Here is a 23,313-nt window from a genome sequence, read left to right on the forward strand (position 1 = left end):
GTTAACACCACAAACACATGCACACACGATTATATAGAAAATCTCCTGGGCTGTTGTTTGGCGTCCTTGTCAACATGCCTTGAAAAATAAGACATGAAAAGAAAGTAGAGAGCTGACATCAATCAAAAGAAAGAAAGCAAAAAAGGGATTTTTAGAGCTGCGGTCCACACGATCTATTTTGATATGGTGCACACAATGTTAAAGTGATTATTTTTTAAAATATTTTTTATTTTTAAAAATTACCTTTAACATTAGTATATTAAAATAATATTAAAACATTAATTTAAAATGACAAAGTTAAAAAAATAATTTTTTTAAAAAAGTAATTTTAAAACGATAAAAACCAACATTTCCTTAATGAGAAAAGAAATGGTGTATAATGTGGGGTCCAGCTGCCACAATTATGTGATTTTGTGGTGATCTAGCTGTGAATCGTGGACAGAACTCACTCACTCCAAAAAGGTATCAAGTTTGACTTTTATCGCATTGTTCTGTAGTGTGTGCTCGCGCCAAAGAGGTAAAGAACTAGAACAACTAGGGAATATATTAAACTAGGTGGAAGAACCAATTAATAACAGGTTTTTTTTTAAAGTATTTCTAATTTTTTATTATTATTATTTTACTTCAAGTTATTTTTTAGAATTTTTATATCATTTCAATGTATTAATATCAAAACTAAATTTAAAAAATATCATTTTAATGTATTTTCAAACTAATAATTAAAACAATCTTAATTCCCTGCTCCATATTTGACAAATTTTATGATGACTTAACTATAATTGCTATATATATATATTGATTTTTAATAGAAGAGAATATTTTTATGTTTTTTATTTTATTTTTTGTATTCATCTCTTTACTATGATTTAATTTTTCAGTAAGTGATTGGGTTGAGTACAATAGAATTTTCAGATTAATTAGGTAAAAATGTAAATTGGTGATTTTTTTTTAATTTTCTAATTAGCTTTGGTTGATATAGAGAGATGAATATAACATTAACATGCTAAGGCAGACCCATTTTGTTTTTGTTTTTTATTTATTTTTAAAGAAAATATAATTTATGAATTTATGAGCATAAAAAATAGAGATTTACAAATTATTTAGAAGGGAAATTTGAACAATTATGGATGAAATTAAAATAATTATGGGGTTAAATCACTCAAATTTGTCTTTAATACACAAGAATTCCAATCACTTAATTACAACAAAACAAGACACATTTGTCACAATAATGCCACCAGTTTACTTTCTTGCAAACCCTTTGTAAGAAAAGAAAAGAAAAGAAAAAAACCCTAAAATATAATATCCCAATAAAAGAAAGTAAACAAAAAGATTATATTTGTCAAGAAACGTAATGAGACAGGAAAGAAAGCAAAATCACTCGCAGGTAATTGATTATCAAATTCAAACTCCGGCTGACTTGCAGCCATGACATTGTTTTCCCTTTTCGTGACTCCTCCAAATACTTGTTTCTTGACTTCCTCCTCTCTTTCTTTCCTTTCAATAAAAGAAAAGGAAAAAAGAAAAACCCTCCTGTTCTTGCACATCTGGCCATGACTGAGCAATGCATGTAAGAGTGCGGAAGAGAGAGGGTGTATTAAATTCTAGAGAGAGAAAGAAAGAGCCCCAGACGGACTCCCTCCTCTCCTTCCATAGACTTTCCCTCGAATTTGGTGACTCAGAATTTGAAAGCCCACAAGCCTGATACTCTTTAAAACCCCACTCACCATCAGTTACACACATTTCCACAAATGTACTCAGTGATATACTACTTGCTACTTGCTATACACTCCTACACCCTAGTAAGGTAACAGTACCATACTAGTTCTCGACTTGTTTTTTTTAGCTGGGGTGTTATTGGTTTTTAGAGAGAGAGGGGGGAGCTGGGGAGGCTAAATTTGAGCCCAAAATTTAATCTTTTTGTGTTTTTTGAAAAATCTCTCTCTCTCCTTAACTCAGTCTCGAATCATGGCAAATTCTTTGACATTCCAGCTGTTTCTCTCCTTGTGATATGATGTGTTCGTGGCCTTTTTAGGCCTTCAAAAACCAAATGCTTAAACCCCTCTCAACTTCTCCTCAAGCCCAAGAAAATAAAAAATCATGAAGTCGTTGTTTTCTTTGTACTCTACAGGAATGTTGTGGTAGCCATGGATAGGCATGGTATATAGCATGGACCATTATTCTTGAAAGATTCTTTCTTTGCGGTATAGAGAACTGCGGAATAGCTTCTTCCTCTTCAACTTTCTGTTGTTGTTCATAAAGAAAGACCTTTTCTTTTGGGAAAAAGAATGGAGTATGGCAGTGCTGGAGGAGGAAGTGGTGGTGGCGGCGCCGGGGACCATGATTCCTCTGACCCTCAAAGGAGGAAGAAGCGTTATCACCGTCGCACTGCTCACCAGATTCAGAAGTTGGAATCGTAAGCACTTTTTGACATTGCAATCTCTTTGTTTTTGTCAATCATGCATTTCTCTGATAATTAGTGCTGTTGCTTCTCGGGGATATGTGACATGTGTGTAATGTTGCTTGTAAGTATCGGGTTTTTTGGGTTGTTGATACTTTTCTTTTTTTCGCTGCTGCTGCTTGTACTGTGTGGGAATGAAGAATGTTTAAGGAGTTTCCGCACCCAGATGAGAAACAAAGGTTACAGTTAAGTAGAGAGTTGGGTTTGGCACCAAGACAGATCAAGTTTTGGTTTCAAAACAGGAGGACCCAGATGAAGGTGAATTAAAGATTATCATTTTGTTTGTCTCTTTGTTTTGTTTTAAATTGAATTTTGTTGAGACAATTAAAAGGATGTTTTGTTGTTGTTGGAAAATGATCCAGGCTCAACATGAAAGAGCAGATAACAGCTCTCTTAGAGCTGAGAATGATAAGATCCGGTGTGAGAATATAGCCATTAGAGAGGCGCTCAAGAATGTTATTTGCCCCTCTTGTGGGGCTCCTCCTGTTACGGAGGATTCCTATTTTGATGAACAGAAATTAAGAATCGAGAATGCTCAATTGAAAGAAGAGGTTTGCTTCTGTGTTTTGAGTTCCCTCTATCTTTGCATTTTTTTTTTAATTGTTCCATGCATAATTTGTAGAATATTTTGCTAAATTTTGGTTGATGTGTGTTATATCGTTGTTGCAGCTTGATAGAGTTTCTAGCATTGCGGCTAAATACATAGGGAGACCAATTTCCCAACTCCCTCCGGTGCAACCTGTTCACATTTCTTCATTGGATTTATCAATGGGGAATTTTGGTGGCCAAGGTCTTGGTGGTCCTTCACTTGATCTTGATCTTGATCTTGATCTTATCCCGACTAATTCAAATTTTGCTTTTCAACCGCCTGCCATTTCGGACATGGACAAGTCTCTCATGACTGATGTTGCTGCAAACGCTATGGAGGAACTTTTGAGGCTTTTGCAAGCTAATGAACCTTTATGGATGAAATCGTCCACTGATGGGAGAGATGTTCTTAATCTCGATAGCTACCAAAGGATCTTTCCAAGGGCTATGAGTCACTTAAAGAATCCCAATGTTCGAATTGAATCATCCCGTGATTCAGGTGTTGTTATCATGAATGGTGTAGCCTTGGTTGACATGTTTATGGATTCAGTAAGTCTTTTTCTTAGTCTCTAACGATAAATATTTTTGGACCTCCAAAATATCTTTCTTATTAAGGGTGTCACTGAGTGTCTTCACTGATTGGAGCTTGCAGACCAAGTGGGTCGAATCATTTCCCACCATCGTGTCTGTGGCGAAGACCATTGAAGTCATTTCATCTGGAATGTTGGGTAATCACAGCGGTTCCTTGCAACTGGTAAAGCAAAGGAGCTTTAAAATTCTTTCCTTTTTTGTTTCAGCTTTTGCTTGAAGAATGATTTATCATATGAAACATGCTTCTTGCAGATGTATGAAGAGTTGCAGGTGCTTTCACCCTTGGTTCCCACTCGGGAATTCTGTATCCTCCGTTATTGTCAGCAAATTGAGCAAGGCTTGTGGGCAATTGTTAGTGTTTCATACGATATTCCACAGTTTGCTTCCCAATTTCGATGTCACAGGCTTCCCTCCGGATGCTTGATTCAGGATATGCCTAATGGATACTCGAAGGTTGTCTGGTTGCTCCAGAGAATTTCATTGTGTGATTACTTTGGTGTTTCAATTTCAAAATAGTGAAAGTTGTAGAATTATTTTTCGCACATAGTTACTCACCTCAAGTGTGAAACAGGTTATTTGGGTGGAACATGTAGAGATAGAAGACAAAGCCCCAACCCACCAGCTTTATAGGGATCTCATTCACAGCGGTATGGCCTTTGGAGCAGAACGGTGGCTTGCTACACTGCAAAGGATGTGTGAAAGGGTGGCATGTCAAATGGTGTCAGGAAGTTCAACTCGAGATCTTGGAGGAGGTAAGTTTAGTGCCATAATCATATCCTTCTATTTCTTAATCACGAGATTAACTGGATATTTCATTTTCCAGTAATTCCATCACCAGAAGGTAAGAGAAGTATGATGAAACTTGGCCAACGAATGGTCAGCAGTTTCTGTTCTAGCATAAGCACATCTAACAGCCACCGATGGAGCACACTATCTGGGTTGCATGATGTTGGAGTTCGAGTTACACTCCATAAGAGCACGGATCCTGGCCAACCTAATGGTGTAGTTCTAAGTGCGGCGACTACATTTTCGCTTCCAGTATCTCCTCAAATTGTCTTCAATTTCTTCAAGGATGAAAAGACTAGACCACAGGTAACATCGATTTTGAAATTGAAAGTGGAATGATTCGTGGCATGTTCAATTCATCGATTTTGAAATTAAAATGTTTCTGATATTTTGCCTTTGGTTTTGATACTTCTTTAGTGGGATGTTCTCTCTAGTGGCAATGCAGTCCAAGAAGTTGCCCATATTGCAAATGGGTCCCATCCTGGGAACTGCATATCTGTTCTTCGAGTAAGGCTACCTCAGTTTGCCTCTCTCTATCTTTTATAGCGAATTGTTTCACTTTATAAAGTAAAATGCATGCTTAATGACTTTAATCATCTATAATATTCTGCAATAGGCCTACAACACTAGCCAGAACAATATGTTAATACTTCAAGAGAGCTGCATCGACTCATCAGCTGCACTTGTAGTCTATTGTCCTGTCGATCTACCAGCCATCAACATAGCAATGAGTGGGGAGGACCCTTCCTATATACCTCTTCTGCCATCAGGATTCACCATTTCACCTGATGGTTATCCTGACCAAGGAGATGGTGCATCCACAAGTTCTAACACACAAGGACGTATGACTAGGTCGAGTGGTTCACTAATCACAGTAGCTTTTCAAATATTAGTTAGCAGCTTGCCATCTGCTAGACTGAACCTGGAGTCAGTGAATACCGTTAATAGCCTTATTGGAACCACCGTACAGCAAATTAAGGCTACCTTGAGTTGTCCTGGTTCCTGATGACCCGATTCTGCTACTGCAAACACAACTGTTTCCCTTTCTCTCTACCAACTTTAAATATGGAGATCGGAAAAAATTTAAAAGTCTTGTGTTTGCTGGTGGTATTCAATGTGGGAGAGAAGTATTGGGGTTAGTTGGGACCTTGAATGCCCTCTCATCAAGAACCAAGATGCTCATTTACTGCTGCTGCTGCTGGTGCCTGTTTTTGCTGCCATAATTCATTACTCTCTACACCACCCAAATTTTATTTATTTTTTTACAAGCCCTTTTTTTGGATTTTGCAAAAAATTACGTTGGAAGAGTAGTCATTTAAGAGGGAGTCAAGAACGCACCATCCATGTCTTTCTTGCTTAGAAGGGGTAGTAATGAAACTGCCATCCTTTCCTTGCAATCTCTGTCATTACCACCCAAAATCCGCTAGAAAAAAAAATTTGTGGTTCGGGTATTGACTTCCGTTCATGTACTTGCAATCTATCTATCCATACTTATGCGCTCTCTCTCTCTCCTGGCCATAATAAAACTCTCTTAAATGGTGTATGTACGTGGTTGTGCATGCTAGGGTGTGTTTATGTGTGTGTGAATGAAGAGAGCCATGAGGGCCGTCGTGCAACCGTTGAGATGGTTCTGATAGCTATTTTTCTTGATACCAATGCTGGCTCCACCTCTTTGAGATATATATATATACATATATATATAGATGAAGTAGGTATTTATAAATATGATAGTGATTTTTTTAAAGTGTTTTTTATTTGGAAATATATTAAAATAATATTTTTTTAATTTAAAAAATTATTTTTAATATTAATATATTAAAACAACATGGAAATATAAAAAAATTATTTTTTAAAAAAATCTTTTTTAAAATAAAACCAGAGCCTGATTATCTGCATTTGCCTTGCATTTTCTGGTGGAAAGGATTGACAAGAGCACAAAACCCTCCATGGATCGTTTCTTCTTTTCCTCCTTGGTGCTTCCCTTTTGAGATTTTTCCTGTTGTTTTTGAACTTTATATGCGCTTACCAATGTGGGAATGCTTTCAAATTCTTAGATTTGGGTGTCTTCCTTCAAGAGCTTAATTAAATGTATGATAAAATAAAACAAGAGGCATAAAAGGTTTCTTTTTTTCTATATAATACTAATTAAATAGATGTTGGGAATGTTGAATCCAATCATAACATTTTCAAACTATTGTATACAAGTGTCAAATTAATTAATGTCTTTTTTTTTTTTAGATTAACGTGGGTTATTTTCAAACACTATCGTATACAAGTGTCAAATTAATTAATATCTTTTTTTTTATTTACGTGACGGAGGTGACAGGTGTGCACGTCAGGGCTCGAACCCAGGTGCAGTGAAAGGAGCTCCTTCCACCGTTAGGCCAAGCACTGGAATGCAATTTTATTAATGCCTTTTTTATTAACATGAAAAGTAGACAAGGAAAGTTTATAACGAATATCAATAGTTGTGTTGATAGACGCGATCAATATCCAGATTAAAATATAAAATTTATAACTTAAGTAATGAATATGACTATAATAAATTAATTTTATTTGTCAATATATTTTTTTCCTTTTTTTTTTTTAAATGGACCTTGATTAGGTTTGAAGAATCCAAAACTAAATTAAAGAGCAAGTGAATTTAAGACAAATTATTTTTTAAAAAATATGTTACACTGTATCTACTAGTGTTAATACAGTTAATTTGAGTTAACTAAGAAAACTAACTTGATCTTGAGCATGATTCCAATTAGTTAACCCATTGAGGTAATATATCTCTTTCTTTTTTCATCTCTTTCTTTTTTTCTTGATTAGACCTTAATGAGCCATGATGAAATTCAAGATAAAATTAAGAGTTATAAAAAAATTAGGGACCATATAAAAATATGCTTGAATTTATGACTAAAGTGATACAAAAGAATCAGGGAAAAAAAAATACTTGATGTATGCGTTTCATGCACCAACATGCTCATTTGATATCTTTCATGCGATCTCTTTCTAGATCTGATGGTTAGCTTTTTTTATTACTGCACGAATTATCTTGTTGAGTTTTTTTTTTTTTTAAGAAGAAGCATGTTGGTGCTTTGATAACCTTTTTAAAATTTTATGATATAAATGCATCTTGTGAAACCCAAAAACAAATTCGTAAAGTAAAAGTTTCATTTTGAAAATTTATTTCAATTTTTTTAAAATACTTTTTTTAAAAAAAAACTTTTAACAGCAGCACCACTATAACCACAATTGCAGTCACATTCAAGCCTACTCTCTCCAAACTGATCCAAATTGTCATCACTGCACTTAATTTTTCTATAAACAAATGAAAGGCACCACACTACAGTGCCTTGGAAGTCAATGCTACTGAAATGAATGGTGAGGATTAGCTAGGATTGATTGATTGCCGCTGACACAAAAGAAGGCAGTGTTTCAGACTTAGTCCCCGGAATTCAGTGTATGATAATGGGTAACTGGAAAAGATATCCTCTAAAGGCTCAGACTTTCCAGATCTTGCCGCCCCCGACATTTTACCTTTCTGCCGGTCTCCCTTGAACCCAGCGTTATTTTTGTAGTATTTTTTTTTATTATTTTGATATTAAAAATTAAAAAAATGTTTTGATATTTTTTTAAAAAATAATTTTTATAACAACTCTTGCAAAGGTACCCACTTAGTTAAAGGAAAAACCAGGTTGAAATTATCCCTATATTTGATATTTGATATTTACAGTTGTTTAATTCAATCAAATCTTGTGGATTGACAAAAAAAAATAATTCTAACATATAATTTGACTTGAGTTAGATTTACAATTGAATAAAAAAAGATGTTCAACTGATAAAATATAGATGGTCTAAATAAGTTGATAACAAGAATAAAATAATATTATTTTAATAAAAATAATTTATTAAGGTTGAACTAATGATTCATAGATTAACTCAATAATCTAATAACCAAAACTTTTTTTAGACTAATTCTGAAATTAGATTTAACAATTATAATTAAAAATTTAATTAGTTTTTTTTTTCATTTCAATACAAGTTTTGATAAGAATAAAGGTGTGAAGGTCATTTATTGTCTTTTATAGGCATGTGAAATCTTTTCATTTCAAAGAAAAAAATAAAAAAAACTAATTCTAAAATTAGATTTAACAATTATAATTAAAATTATAATTAGTTTTTTTTTTTCATTTCAATTCAAGTTTTGATAAGAATAAAGCTGTGAAGGTCATTTATTGTCTTTTAAAGGCATGTGAACTCTTTTCATTTCAAAGAAAAAAATAAAAAATGAAATTATTACTTGATGAATTAGTGAAATAACATTTGGGTTTTTTTATGGTTGTTTCTTCAAATGATGGTGATGAAGCGATAGGCTTGATTAAGTGACTCAATGTTCACTCGAAAACACAAACTCTTTGAAAAATAAAGAACTCTTTAATACTTAAATTGATATACATATAAGGATATAATAATGTCAAAGAAAAGAAAAATAAAATGAAAATTCAAGGGTGTGTATCATGGTTATTGTGTCATGAATATCAATGACGAAAATATTGATGATAAAAAATATGGAAAGAGTAGAAAAGCATTGAAAATTTTAATTTATGTTGAAAAAATTATTTACATAGAAAAAACTATATATATGAAAAATTTGTATGTGCAGCTCTTTAAAACCTAAAAATATTTATAAAAGAGTGTTGAGAGAAGATTAGATAAACCACAATTAAAGCCGATATTGGGCTTAAATCCCAATCATTTTGGGTTGGCCCAAACAGCTGAATTCATTTTATATATACACCAGGCTTAAATCCCAACATTTTGGGTTGGCCCAAACAGCTGAGTTCATTATATATATAAAATTTGTGCATTATCATTTCTATTAGTATTTAACGAATTCATGGCTCGAACACGTGGAAAGAGTAGTTCTTGTCTTTTGTATGTTTTCTTTCCTTCATTGCACAGTGAGTGGGATGGGCCCTTGTGCTCCAAGCCTATTGGACTGTAGGCCTTTTAATATATGAAAAAGAAGTGCTGAGAATTGTGACTGTCCTATCTCTTAGAAAGCCCATGACAATTAGAAAGCCCACAACATATTTTCTTTCAGAGGGCACAAATTAAGTGACACTGAAACAAATATATATATATATATATTTTTTTTTTGAAGTGATAAATATCTCACACGAAAACAAATATCCGTGTTGAAAATGGGCATTCAAATTTGTAAAAAAATAATTTGAACGAGTCAAATAAGTTTGTTGGCAAAAATTGGTATAGTTTTTAATATGGTCATTAGATAGGGTTGATTAAGACTTGCTGGAATCATTTCTATGCTTAAATTAGACCTTGTTGTCATGAATTTTATTTATTTTTAAAAATTATTTTCCTTTTCTTGTTTAGTTTAGAATCTTAAAGCTAGATGTATTTTATAATAGCTATATGAACTTTAATTAGGATTTTCTTTTTCATTAAGGATTAGAATTTAGGTCTAGACTAGTACAAATACCATTAGATTTCACAATTTTATTAATAAAATTTTTTATTGGTATTCACACTTATATTTTAATCTTTGATTATTTTACTGACAGAATCATAGATGGAAAACATCCATTAAAAAAATAATTGTTGGTAAATTCTAATTTATCAAAAATTAATAAATATTTTTGTTGGTATTCAAACTAACATTTTTATCTTTAATTATTTTACTGACAGAATCATAGACAGAAAACATCCATTAAAAAATAATTGTTGATAAATTCTAATTTATCAAAAATTAATAAATTTAATAGTGGTTTTATAGATGTTTAGGCCGCAATCCCAAATACATGGAAAAAATATTCTATAATCACAAAGAAAGACAGAAAAAAAGAGGTTCAAATTTTGTAAATGATGCAGGAGAGCTTGTGTTGGCATATAAATTCCTAAAATTGTTAGAGAAATAATTTCTAAAATTTTAAGTATCTTGCTAATTGTTTCAAAATACCCATGGTTAGTGGGAATTATTCTCATGTAATGGGCATCAACTCTAAATAGATAAGCTAATTTATGGCATTAATTTTCTATTTGGTTTCTGTTAGCATGTAACTAAATTGTCCCAATCCATTTACATAATCTCAATTCCATGCAAGTAATTACCCACCTTTAATTTTATTTTGTATTTAATGAATTAAACTTTGCACATCCAATTTTATTTGTTATCTTAATTATTTTTACTTTATTAATGTTATTTTGAGGTTTTCTTTCTCCTTAGAATTTCTCCTTAGAATTAAATTGTCCCAATCCATTTACATAATCTCTCTTTCCTGTTAAGATTAAAAGTGACTTTCTCTCTTTCCTGTTTAGATTAAAGATTAAAGTGTAAAATATATAAAGTTTAAGACCGAAATTAAAAATAAAAGGGACCAAATATAAAGAGAAGTTAAAATTGAGAAACCCAAGTGTAGATTTATGCTCCTCTTTAATAGCAAACATATAAAAAAAGTTGTCAATTATTGTTTGTTTTTTTAATGCTCAACTTTTTATTAAGGAAGTGTTTTAGAATGCGGTATATATTTTTAAAATTTTTGATTGTTTTGTTTAAAATAAATTTTTTATATATATTTTTAGATTTTTTTAATATATTGATGGTCAAAATAATTTAAAAAAAAAATAAAAAAAATTATTTTAATATATTTTTAAATAAAAAATACTTTGACTCATCATTAAAATTCCAAACATGCTTGATCATGAAACAATTCTTGATGCTATAGACAGGCAAAAATATGATGGTACTGTTTTTTTAAAAATTTGATTTTTTTATTTAAATTTTTTATTGTTGTAAAATATTAATGTTAAAAATATTTTTTCTAATAAATATTATTTTAATATATTTAAGAAAAACACATTAAATAACAGCTTCACCGTACTCTCAAATACCCTCAAAATCTGAATAGAATGGGAAAGCTAGGACATCAACAAAAGAACTTTTAAGTTTCAAATAGATAGAAACTGCAGATGGCAGACCAAAATGAAGAAAAAATAAACTTGAGGGACAAAAAGAAAATTCACCAAGGTTATAGTACTCGTAAATAGTTATTTGTGAGAGAAATAACATTAGCTCCACGGTAAAATGTCGTTTTTTAGAAGAAATCATTTGTCTAATTTCTTAAAGATTTTATCCTTAACGAAGTCATTTATTTTATTTTATTATCATTGAGGGCGATTTTCTTTTCTATATAAAGGCTAGGTGAGTGTACTATAGAAATTTGATGAACTCATTCAAGGGGAGAAGGCTAACATATTTAAGATTTTTTTTGGAAGGTGGACTATTCTTTGAACCTTTTTTTTTTAAGATAAGGTTTAGAAAACTATATATATATATATATATATAGAGAGAGAGAGAGAGAGAGAGGAGTGCTGACCTAGATCCACACACCTAAAGCTTTATTTTTAAGATTCTTAGTCTATATTATTTAAAAAAACTGTAGCATTGGATTTCTTATAAATTGTTTTATAATTTTATTTTTTAATATTTATTTGATATTTATTTTTATTATATAATTAAAATAAAAAAATATTATTGAATTTATTGAAATTCATAACCCAAATTATAAGTTTGAAGAGTTAATATGAGTTGACTAAAATTAATTTAATATATTATTGTTTCAGTATTATAAAAAAAAGAAGTCAACTTTAATTTATTATTAAAAAGAATTAAACTATTTTTTAATGGTCGTTGAGGTTAACTTTAAACTTACATATCTAGTCTTGTTTTTTATATTAATTATTTTATTTATTTAATTATATCAAAATAATTTTTATATGATTTAACTAAAAAATTAAACTTGACAAAATATCAACTCAAGAGTTTTAAACTAAAAAATTAAATTTGACAAAATATCAACTCAAGAGTTTTAAAGTTTAAATTGATGGATAATATTTAATAACAATATCAAAAACTTTCTCATAACTTATAAATTTTTTTTCTTTTTATATTCAAAATCTTTTTAGTCTAACTTCCAATACAGTCCCTTAAGTAAACTAGTTATTACACTAATTTTATTATCATCACATCACATGTATATCAAGATAAAAATCTAAAATCTTTTCAAATATAAATTATGATTTAGTATAGAGATGTAAATGTGATAATAATTGTAAACTCAAACTCAAATTCAAACTCTCAATCTCATGAAGGTGCGTTTTATAATGTAATTCACTTATCAAACATCAACATATTGTCCATTCATGCAATTAATGGAACTCAATAATGGCTGTTTTTCTTAGAGTGCAAAGATCAAGTTTTAAAAAACAGCTTAAACTATATGTCTGATCAAGCTGTTGGACACCGATAATTTTATATTTATTCTACCATAAATAAAATATTTCACTTAGTCATATATATATATATATATATATATATATATATATATATATATATATATAAACACTAGACGGTTAGAATTGGTGAAGATTAGTAGAATTAAATGGAAAGGGCACCTTCATTATCAAATAATTAATGAAATTCCTTTCGAGAGATTTCATAAACTGTTGAGAGATTGACTAACTATTGCCAATTTCTGCCTCAATCTCATACATGTTCATTATACCTAGAAATAAATCAGACAACCTACTCCCAATGACACGAAATTAAGGTGAATGAATTCAGATTAGACACCATTATACTTGGTTCCTTGAATTCTCCTTGTTTCAAAAGTCAACTAAACAGACAGAGAGAATTAGAAAAACGCGTCCAGTTGACCTTGCTGTCTTGCATACCACCTTCCTTCCCACGTCAGTCAAGCACACAATATTCTGTGTCAGTTATCTTTCAAAAGTCTTCTTAATCGCCTTCATCAGGCAATCAAGCAGGTAACACCTCTTCATCCCTCTCCTAACATCCTTGCAGAATCAAAGAAGAGGCGCAGAGATGGGGAAGCTGAACCATGATCCATACATCAACCACTTTAGCCATCCTCATCCCTTGGAGCTGTCCAACGCTCAATCTCTTTACATGAACTCATGCTCTGCCTGTAATCTCCAACCATCTGGATGGATGTATTCTTGTAAGCCATGTAACTTCACTCTCCACATCTCATGCACCCAGATGCCAACTTTAATAACCCACCCTTCCCACCCCATCCACCCTTTAACCCTCTTCTCTACTCCGGTTTACCCTGGTGGCTCGTTCAAATGTGATGGCTGTGGCCTCCAAGGAAATGGATTTAACTACCATTGCACCACCTGTGATTTTGATGTGCACATGATGTGTGCTACAAATCCACTATCACTCGCTCACCGATCCCATCCTCACCAGCTCAACCTTGCCTTTTACCCCCCTTACCAAACCAAAGGTTTCTCTTGCGACATTTGTCACCAGATAGGGTCTAACCATTGGCTTTATCGATGTAGTGCTTGTGAGTTTGATGCGCATATGAAGTGTGCAATGAGTGTTAATAATACAACTTTGCCTCATATTCAGCACAGCAACTCTTTGCCAGTAGCCAACAGTGTCAATATTCAATACCAGCAGCAGCCTGGACTTGGAGGAGCTAATTATGTTTACAGGCACAGCCAAAGCATGGGGACTATGCCTATGCAGCAGCAGCAGCAGCTGCAGCAGGTTAGCTATCAACAGCCAAGTGGGTGCAGCAGCAACAGCAGCAGCTGCAGCAGGTTAGCTATCAACAGCCAAGTGGGGGGCCTAATGGGGCAGCAAACGGCACCATAATGGATACAATGGTTCAAGGGTTTGTAGATGCGGCCGCACAACAGATTGGTCAAACGTTTGCGCAAAGCATCATGAATCCTGATGGCAGCAACAATAGTGATCCTAATGATGGTGGTGGTGGTGGTGGTGGTGATAATTCTTCCAATCCTTCTATAATCAGTGTCGGATCTTCCATTTTGAGTGGTGTGTTTGGCGGTGACCCTGATAATTCATAGAATCAAGAGATTTGATGGATTTTGAAGATCATGAAATCAAAGGAAAAAAAATATCATATATGGATCCAAGTTATTGGTGTCATAGGATTTGGTGACTTGCTGCTTGTCATTTGATCCAGTGTTGTTAACTTGTTACTCTCCTCTTAAAAGTAAGGGGAAAGATTTCAGTCGTGTTCTTATTACCAGTGAAGAAATAAATAATAAAAAATATACAGCCCTGGTTATGTATTAATATATAAACGCATCTTCTTTTTGCAATTTTGTATGGTTTAATTTATAAATTTGATAATAAATATATAGCCCTGGAAGTACATTTGATGGGCTTATTTTCTGGGCTCAGCTAGGTCCTAGGAAATACCAACCACTTCGAACATGAAAATATAAATGGGCTGAAACATCTTCGCACCCTGAGCCCATGGTCATAGAAGGAAAACATCTTGGAAAGTTTATGGCATTTCATTATCGTATATTATCATATATGTTTAAATATAGTGAAACATCTACTCCCTTTTTTTTTTCTTCAGTTTTTTCATTTTAAATTTTACCTTTCAAACTTATTTCTTTCTATTTCATTCTTTAATATTTTATTATTAATTTTAAAATAATTATTTTAATTTATTTTAATTTTCTTTACATAAAGTTACTATAGTTTTAGATAAATATTTTGATATTTAATTATTTTTTATTTTTTATGAGTATTTATTTTTATTATCATATCATCTAATGAAGTATGTAGTTGGGGTTATGATTTTTGCGAATTAAGCTACAAAGCTTAGGTCCATCAAAAATATCTTCATTTTAATATTTTAAAAAAAAAGAATTATCTTAAAAAGATTTTTAAAATTAAACTATATTTTTATTGGTAATTTTAGGTTGGTTATGGACACACCACCCAACTGGATCCCATATAAACAACTTTTATACAAGTTAATTTTAAATTAGGTTGGACAAAAAATTAAAAATTAAGTTGAGAGATTTAAAAATTGATTTATTGAATCTGATTTAATAATAATGTTAAATAGTTTTAAAAAAATTATGCATATAATCAACTTTTTTTTATAACCATACTTTTATGCGTATAATCAACTTTTATGTAGGTTAATTTTAAACTAGGTTGGATAAAAAATTAAGTTGGAAGATTTAAGGATTGATCTATTGAATATGATTTAATAATAATGTCAAATAGTTTTTTTTAAAAACATTATGTATTTTAACTTTTTTCTTTTAATTGAATCCTTTTTTGCTCTTTTTTTTTATTAGTTTTATCATTTAATATTTAATTGATTTTTTTATTGGTTTTTATAATTTATTTTAGTTTGTATTTTATGAGGTTATCATAGTGTTAAATAATACAATATGGTTGATACTTATCTTTGCAAGTATTTATTTTTATTATTATATTATTAAGTAAATCTTAATCATGGTTTTGATAAGTTAAGTAATGAAGTTCGGGTCGATCTAATATATCATCGTTTTATTTAAAAAAGTAATATTATTTTAAAAAAATAACTTAAATTTTTATCCGGATTTTTTTTAAAAAAATCTGTGAAGTAGATTTGATTGTGAAATAGCAATTCTAACATAGCCAAACAATTGAGAAAATTTAAAATAGACTCCCTTTTTTTTTAAAGTTTTTTCGTGTCAAATTTTACCTTTCAAACTTATTTCATTCTTTAATATTTTATTATTAATTTTAAAATAATTATTATAATTTATTTTGATTTTCGTTACCGTAATTTTATTTTGATATTTAGTTATTGTTTATTTTTTTACAAGTATTTATTTTTATTATCATATCATCCAATGAAGTACGTGATTGGGGTTATAAGTTTTGCGAGTTAAGCCGCAAAGCTTAGGTTCATCCAAAATATTTCTATTTCAATATTAAAAAAAAAATTATCTTGAAAAGATTTTTAAAATCAAACCATGCTTTTACTGTTAATTTGGGTTGTTTATGGACGCACCAAGCCAACTGAATCCCATATAATCAACTTTTATTCATGTTAATTTTAAACTTGGTTAAATAAACAGTTGAGTTGGGAGATTTAAGAATTAATTTATTGAATCTGGTTTAATAATAATATCAAATAGTTTTTTTTAAAAAAAAATTCTATCTTTCATTTTTTTTTTAATTGAATCCTTTTTTGCTTCTTTTTTTTTGTTAGTTTTACATTCAATATTTGATTGATTTTTTTATTGATCTTTATAATTTGTTTCAGTTTACATTTTATAAGGTTATCACAGTCTTAAATAAAGTAAATTTCAATCATGGTTTTAATCATAGTTTTGATAGGTTAAGTAATAAAGTTCAGGTTAATCTAATATATTACTGTTTTTTTTTTTAAATAATATTATCTTGAAAAATTATCTTAAATTCTTTTAAAATCAAATCATTTTTTCACCGTCTATCCAAAATTATTTTTAAACATGTGAAGTTGAATTGATTGTAATAGCAATTCTAACGTATCCAAACAATTGAGAAAATTTAAAATAGACTTGCCGGGATAAGTTCAATAACAATACAAAATAAATCATGGGAGCCTGGACATTTCTGTTCTAGATTCAAGAATTCTTTTACCCAAGCCGCACAGTAATGGTGGCCTGGTGACCAGGATGCTCGGTTAATCCGAGGCACAGAGAAAGAGGTCCAAAAAGTGCAAATAATAAAGCAAAAGTGCAGCTTAAAGGTACTTTAATATTTTTATTATTTTATTGCCAGGCAGCATGCGGTGGCACCCCATATGTGAAGCTACTTGTGGCCATAAATTAATCACTTCACCGACAGGGATGGTAACCAAAATCCCTAATCATGATTAATTAGGATAATTCACATGTGATTGCCTGCACACCACACACGGGTTCCTCCTCATTAGTGGCTGCCAGCGAGGCATGATTAATTAAATGACCACACCTCACTCTGGATATTCATGGCTTGATTCTGCTTTAAGCTCAACCACAAATCAAAATACCATTCTTAAAGAAGGATCCACCACCACTTTCTATTTTAATGTCCCTTTTTCTTTCCTTTCGTGCCTGATATGAATTAGGACAGGGATTATAGTTAAAATTATTTTTTTATTTTTTAAAATTATTTTTCATATCAATATATATTAAAAAAAATTAAACCTTTTCGAAGGATACACACATTTTCCTATTCGCTCTTCTATTTGCGTTTTAGAATTGTTTTGAAAAAAATAAATAAATAAATAATTTTTTTATTTTAAATTAATTCTTTGATAAATTAAAAAATAAAAATAAAATATTATTTTTAAATAAAAAATATTTTTAAAAAATAATCAGTACCATATCACCGCACGGATTGAGTCTTTCTTGACCAAGATTAGTGTATGCGTATCATATCACTGCACGGATGAAGTCTTTTTTTTTTAGATTAATGTGGGTGTCCGGGCCAGTTTGCGTGCACCACGACTAATTCCACAGATCCTGAAGTTAACGATCATGTAAGTCTTCGGTGCTTATTATATGAGCAATTAAGGACTCGAATTTAAAATTACAAAGAAAACAAATTTTTTAATTCCAAGTTTTTATTATTTGAAAGATGTTTGGATGTTTGGAGGGAGTCTTTCTTGACCAAGATTAGTGTATGCCACTGCTGTGAAAGCAAACTTTCCCCGACTGGAGATAAAACAAACGATTCATTCCATCAATCAAGAATCCGACAAGTGGCTGTAATAAGACTCAAACAGACAAACCAATAAAAAAATAACACGATGGGAGTTAATCCTATCTTTTATTTCATGAAGCATGCACGGTGCGCAATTGCAGCAAACTAGCAGGTGGATGCGCGATATTTATTTATTATATTTTGTTTATATAGATATAACTCATCAATTTAAAATTATAAAGAAATACATTTTTAAGATTTATCTTTGTGGTGATTAAAATAAATATTTGTAATAACTTTGATGATATAAGTTTGGGGATGAAAATGTATTTTTCCTTTATAAAATCCTTTTCATCATTAATGAACTTTTAATTTTAGCAAAAAATAATTTTTTTATCTAAAAAAAATAAATATCTATCAAACTTCAAATGATTTAAATTTAGTAAGATAAAAATTATATTTTTTAGCCAAAACTTACCTTCTGCTATTCCTTAATTTCTCTTTAATTTTAAAAAATATATTTTTAAATAATTTATTTGTTTTACACCTTTCAACTTGTAATAACTTTAGAAAGAATACATTATTTTCAAAGGTTTTACCGACCTAATAAAAAATTAGAAAAAAATTATATGTAAAATTTAATACTACCAAAAGTAGGTTTCGAAGTATATTTGAAAATCAATAATATTTTATATTAATGTCCTACTTTAATTTATTTATAAATATAGTTGTGATTGTTTTTTAAAGTGTTTTTTATATTAAAATACATTAAAATAATTTTTTTATTTTTTAAAAATTATTTTTAAAATCAACACATCAAAAAAATTCAAAACATAAAAAAAAATTAAAAAAAACACAATTTACATCACATTTATAAAAAATATCTCGCCTATATAAAACAAAATACAAGAACAGGATGTAGAAATAAGAATTTATGTTCACTGGGAATTTGTTTAAAATCTAAAAAGACAAAGTGACATCTGTTGTCCTTGTTCAGCAATTGTCAAAACTACATTGGCCGTTCATGAAAGCTGTATTGCTTATTTTTAGAAGTTGCATGTCATTCTAAATTTTGAGTATTTAAAGCACCCGACTTTTTATATTGAATATTTTAGTGATACGAGATATCCTATCTAGTTTACAGCGGACATACCATATTGGAGCCCTGCTGTTCGTCGCGGGCCTAGTTGATTTTTCTGTAACATGAAGAAATGATACTCCAGCGCTGTAAAAATGTTTTAAAAAAGAAAAGAAATCCATGTTCATTCAATATATGTTGGGGAAAAAACCGACAATAAGTGACCAGATCTTAAAAGAAAAGGTAAGAAAAAGAATGCTGGTCAAGAAAAGAGAAGCACTAAGATAAATATCAAGATAATAAAATAAAATTATAAATTATAAATAATAAAAAAATTATTTGATTCAATTCAAGCTAGTATATCAAACTTAAAATCAGAGTTATGAGATTGGATTAAACTTATAAAAAATAAATTTAAAAAACATAAATTTAGATAAGATTGTCAAAACTCACAAACCAAACCATACAAATAAAATAACTTAATAGAAAGTAAAATAAGAAAAAATACAGAATTTTAATTTTTAAAAAAATCTAATTTTGATGGACAAAATAAAAAAAAAACTAAAAAATATTGAGTTAACTGACCAAACTTTCTGTTCGGGTCATTAGATTAAAATAATCTAATTAAAAAAAAAACTAAATAAAATCATGAAATTTAGGTTTCATAATAAATAATATTAAATGATAAAATTAAAAAAATAATAATTACTATAAAAAATATGCAAACCTATGTTAACTTTTGAAATATGTGATAGAAGATACTAAATTGAAAGCACCCTATCTAAAAACATCATAAATGTTAATTTTCAATAAATTAAATATTGAATGATGATAAAGTTTAATTTTTAAAAAAAAAATTAATTTTCAAGGACAAAAGTGAAAAGAAAAAAGATTATATTTGAAAACATAACAAATTTGAAAAGAGATTTAACTTTGACAAAAGAGCAAGAACATAAATAACAAATAAAAAAATAAAGATCGAAGTTGAACTATTAGTAAATGAAAGGACAACTCTAAATTTTAAGTGAATAATATGAATTTTGAAGGAGGAAAAAAAAAAATTGTTAGCAACACATCATTATCTAAATAATTATATATGTCACCTCATATGAAAGAAGTAGTCTCAACACTCCTAATCTTGTTATGAAAGTTACACTCCTAATCTTGTATTTTACATATATTATCTAAAAAGCATAAACATTTCTAAGCGCAAACTTTTTTTTAATTATATTTTATATTTGTTAAACTATTAAAATGCCCTTTAATAACCTCCATTTATATTTTGCTTTTAAAAGTAATGTATTTATTTTATTATATATTTAAAAAACTTACTGTTCCAAATTTGTTGGATTTAAGATTCTAAGTACGAACAAGTCCAAGTTGCTGGCGCCATTTGCATCAAATAAAGAAAGAAGCAACTACAATTAATAATTATAAAATGAAGTCTCAAAATGCTGGTTCAAGTAGTTAGCCATTTATGAACCATTAAAAAAGCTAAACATTTAGCTTGGGTTTCTTTATGAATTTTTTTTAGTTTCTAATAATTTTTCTTTATTAAAAAGAATTAAAAAAAATGCATAAAAATAAATTCATTAATTTTTTTCTTTTACATCAGCACATTAAAACCATTTAAAAACACTATAAAGTATTAATTTCATATTTTTTCAAGTTAAAAATATTTTTAAAAAACATGCAAAAATAAAAGCAAATGCGATTATGCCCAAGAAGATAATCCCTGCTTAGGAAATTCACCCAAAACTTAAAAGCAAACTTTATTTACTGATGGATGTTGTTTTACTATTGTACCAAGCTGTTATTTGGTGAATTTTATTATCATAAATCATGATTTTTCTCCATTTTATAGCTCTTCAGAGGGCAGCCTGTTCCCTATTGATTTTCTCGAGAAAAAGATGCAGAGGAACACACACTCATATGATCCCAGATTAAAGAGCAAACAATTAGGGCAAAAGTGCAACCTAAAGAAGCTCAGCTGTGGTGTCTCACCATCTCTTGAGTTAAAGCTCAGAGATTTCAGCCAAAATCTCAGGCATCATCCTGTAGAATAAATGCAATGCTGGCTTTGAAGACAGGACAAAAAACCGACGCCCTTGACCACCTTGTCTGATCTTCAAGAATCAAAACCATGCATGGCTCACGAATAGTTGTAAAATATACAATCACAATTGAGTCGCTTCCCTGTCTCATGGATCATGGCAATGCCATGGAAGCTTTTCAGGACCTCCATGTGATCAACTGAAGCTATAAATTTAAAAACATATCCACAAGCAAACAGCTGGGGGATTTGAGATAATGATTCTGCTTCAAGCATAGCCACAGAAGCAATACCTTCAAGAAAGATCCACGCCTCACAATCCTCAATTTGTGTTTCTTTTTCTTGACTTTTCCATAGACAAAGCTAGGCATGTGACTGCGCAGATCCTCAAATAAAATATATAATATGGTTTTTTAATTTTATTCTTATTTCAACGGTTTGAACAACACTATCCATATTATGTAGTGACAGTATGGCAATGTCCGAGGGTTTTTGCTTGCATTTCAATATGTTTTTGAAAGTTATTTTGAAATTATTTTTTGTTTAAAAATAAATATTTTGTTATAGGTTTTTAGATGATTTTGATGAATTAATTATATCATAATTAAAATAAAATACTTTTAAGTTACCGAACAGAGAGGAATATAAAATGAAAAAAGAACTACGAAATATTTTGTCTAATTCATATAAGATGATAAGTCATTTCTTGATTATTCAAGTACCTTCATATAATTCATGTTATATTTAATGTCCAAACATTCATTACCTCGATTAAAATAACATTTATTATGTAAGATGACATAGTGATCTCAAGTTTAAGAATTATTTATACAACCATCAGCTTTTTCATAAATATAAACGGTCTTTTCATATAAAATTTTTATACAGTTAAGTTTAGTGTATATATTTTATGACAATCACGTACATTTTAGTTTTAGATATTCTTTATATTTTATTTTATGAAAATAATTATTTTTTTTATAAAAAAGAACATAATATATAGTAGTTTTTATTACTCTAATAAATATTTAGTATTTAAGAGGATATCGACTCTGAACATTTTAGGAACAATGATTTATCGTAATAAAAATCTCATAATTATAATAACTTTATAATTTTTTTTGTAAAAAATTTTTATCCCATAAATTTTATCTTGACTCTATATTTATGAATCAAATATTAGATTCATTAATTTAATATTATATGAATATTAAAAATAAATTAAATCTTTATAAATAATAAATATATCTTTTATAAATATAATAACATTACATATAACTAATTGATTGATTGACTATATGATATATTAAACTAATAAGGATAACATACATGGAATTAGTTGTCACTTATTGATACCATATGTAAAATAATTTTATTGGCACAAAGGAAATAATAAAAAAATAAAAAAACAGATTTGTCAATGAAAAAAAAAACTAATAAGAAATCAAATTCATTCAAAAACATAAGGAATGTTTCTAAAATTTAATAATATAATAATACCACAACACATTTTAAAATACTGTAAAAGAAAACATAAAATCAATGAACAGCAGAACAATATTGTTTTAAAATTAAAAAAAATTATATTAATATAATTAAAATCCAATATAAGAAAAGCTCTCTTAATCGTGATAAACAATGTAAGGATTTATCACTTCTAATATACTCTTTAAAAATAAATATATCCTAAAACATTCTTATATAATTTCACAATTTTATAATATTGGTGAACCGAAAACATGCTCTCAAAAATAATATAACAATAACAATAATATGAAAATATATAAATTATGGGGTATATATAAAAATAAATAGGCTCAACGTGTACGGTAAAAAAAAAAAAAAAAAGAGGAAGGAAGAAGAATGGATTGAGAAAAAGTGCACAGGATAAGTCTGGTAGGGTCCAGCTCAGCTAACCTAATCTACCACTACTGTATCTATATCCTCCCATATGCTGTCCGTGTCTTCGTAGTTATCACTCAATCTTGTCTTGTGACATTAATTGAGGCGGATTTGAATATTTATATTAATAAAAAAATTGAAATTATTAGATAATTATATTGTGGTGTTTTTTTTTTAAATATTTTTATACTAAAAATATAATAAAATAAATGATTTTTTATTGTTAATATCACAAAATTAAAATTATTAGAAAAAACTAATAAAAAATCAATTTAATATTTTATTAAGACAAATATATTTTAAAAATACATCCAAAT

At 29.4% G+C, this 23,313-nt stretch overlaps 2 protein-coding genes across 6 annotated transcripts; both read left to right on the forward strand.

Moving 5' to 3' along the window:
- Positions 1-1,343: 1,343 nt before the first annotated feature.
- Positions 1,344-5,923, forward strand: LOC105108232 (homeobox-leucine zipper protein HDG11-like). The gene is made up of 10 exons (XM_011002464.1): positions 1,344-2,416; positions 2,602-2,719; positions 2,824-3,012; positions 3,131-3,598; positions 3,702-3,803; positions 3,893-4,093; positions 4,212-4,392; positions 4,464-4,732; positions 4,844-4,933; positions 5,043-5,923. Exons 1-10 carry the CDS (start codon positions 2,289-2,291, stop codon positions 5,430-5,432), a joined length of 2,136 nt encoding a protein of 711 aa, XP_011000766.1. The 5' UTR covers positions 1,344-2,288; the 3' UTR covers positions 5,433-5,923.
- A 7,275-nt stretch (positions 5,924-13,198) lies between these two features.
- LOC105108233 (uncharacterized) lies at positions 13,199-14,578 on the forward strand. Of its 5 annotated transcripts, none has more exons than XM_011002465.1 (2): positions 13,199-14,015; positions 14,054-14,578. In XM_011002465.1, exons 1-2 carry the CDS (start codon positions 13,323-13,325, stop codon positions 14,336-14,338), a joined length of 978 nt encoding a protein of 325 aa, XP_011000767.1. In that variant the 5' UTR covers positions 13,199-13,322; the 3' UTR covers positions 14,339-14,578. The 5 variants fall into 5 exon arrangements, with proteins under 5 accessions (XP_011000767.1, XP_011000771.1, XP_011000772.1 ...); XM_011002469.1 differs by having other exon boundaries at positions 13,199-14,007; positions 14,055-14,578; XM_011002470.1 differs by having other exon boundaries at positions 13,200-14,015; positions 14,069-14,578.
- The last annotated feature ends 8,735 nt before the right edge of the window (positions 14,579-23,313 follow it).

This window comes from Populus euphratica, unplaced genomic scaffold (genome assembly GCF_000495115.2).
Source record: "Populus euphratica unplaced genomic scaffold, PopEup_1.0 scaffold184.1, whole genome shotgun sequence".
In the NCBI taxonomy this organism is placed as follows: domain Eukaryota; kingdom Viridiplantae; phylum Streptophyta; class Magnoliopsida; order Malpighiales; family Salicaceae; genus Populus; species Populus euphratica.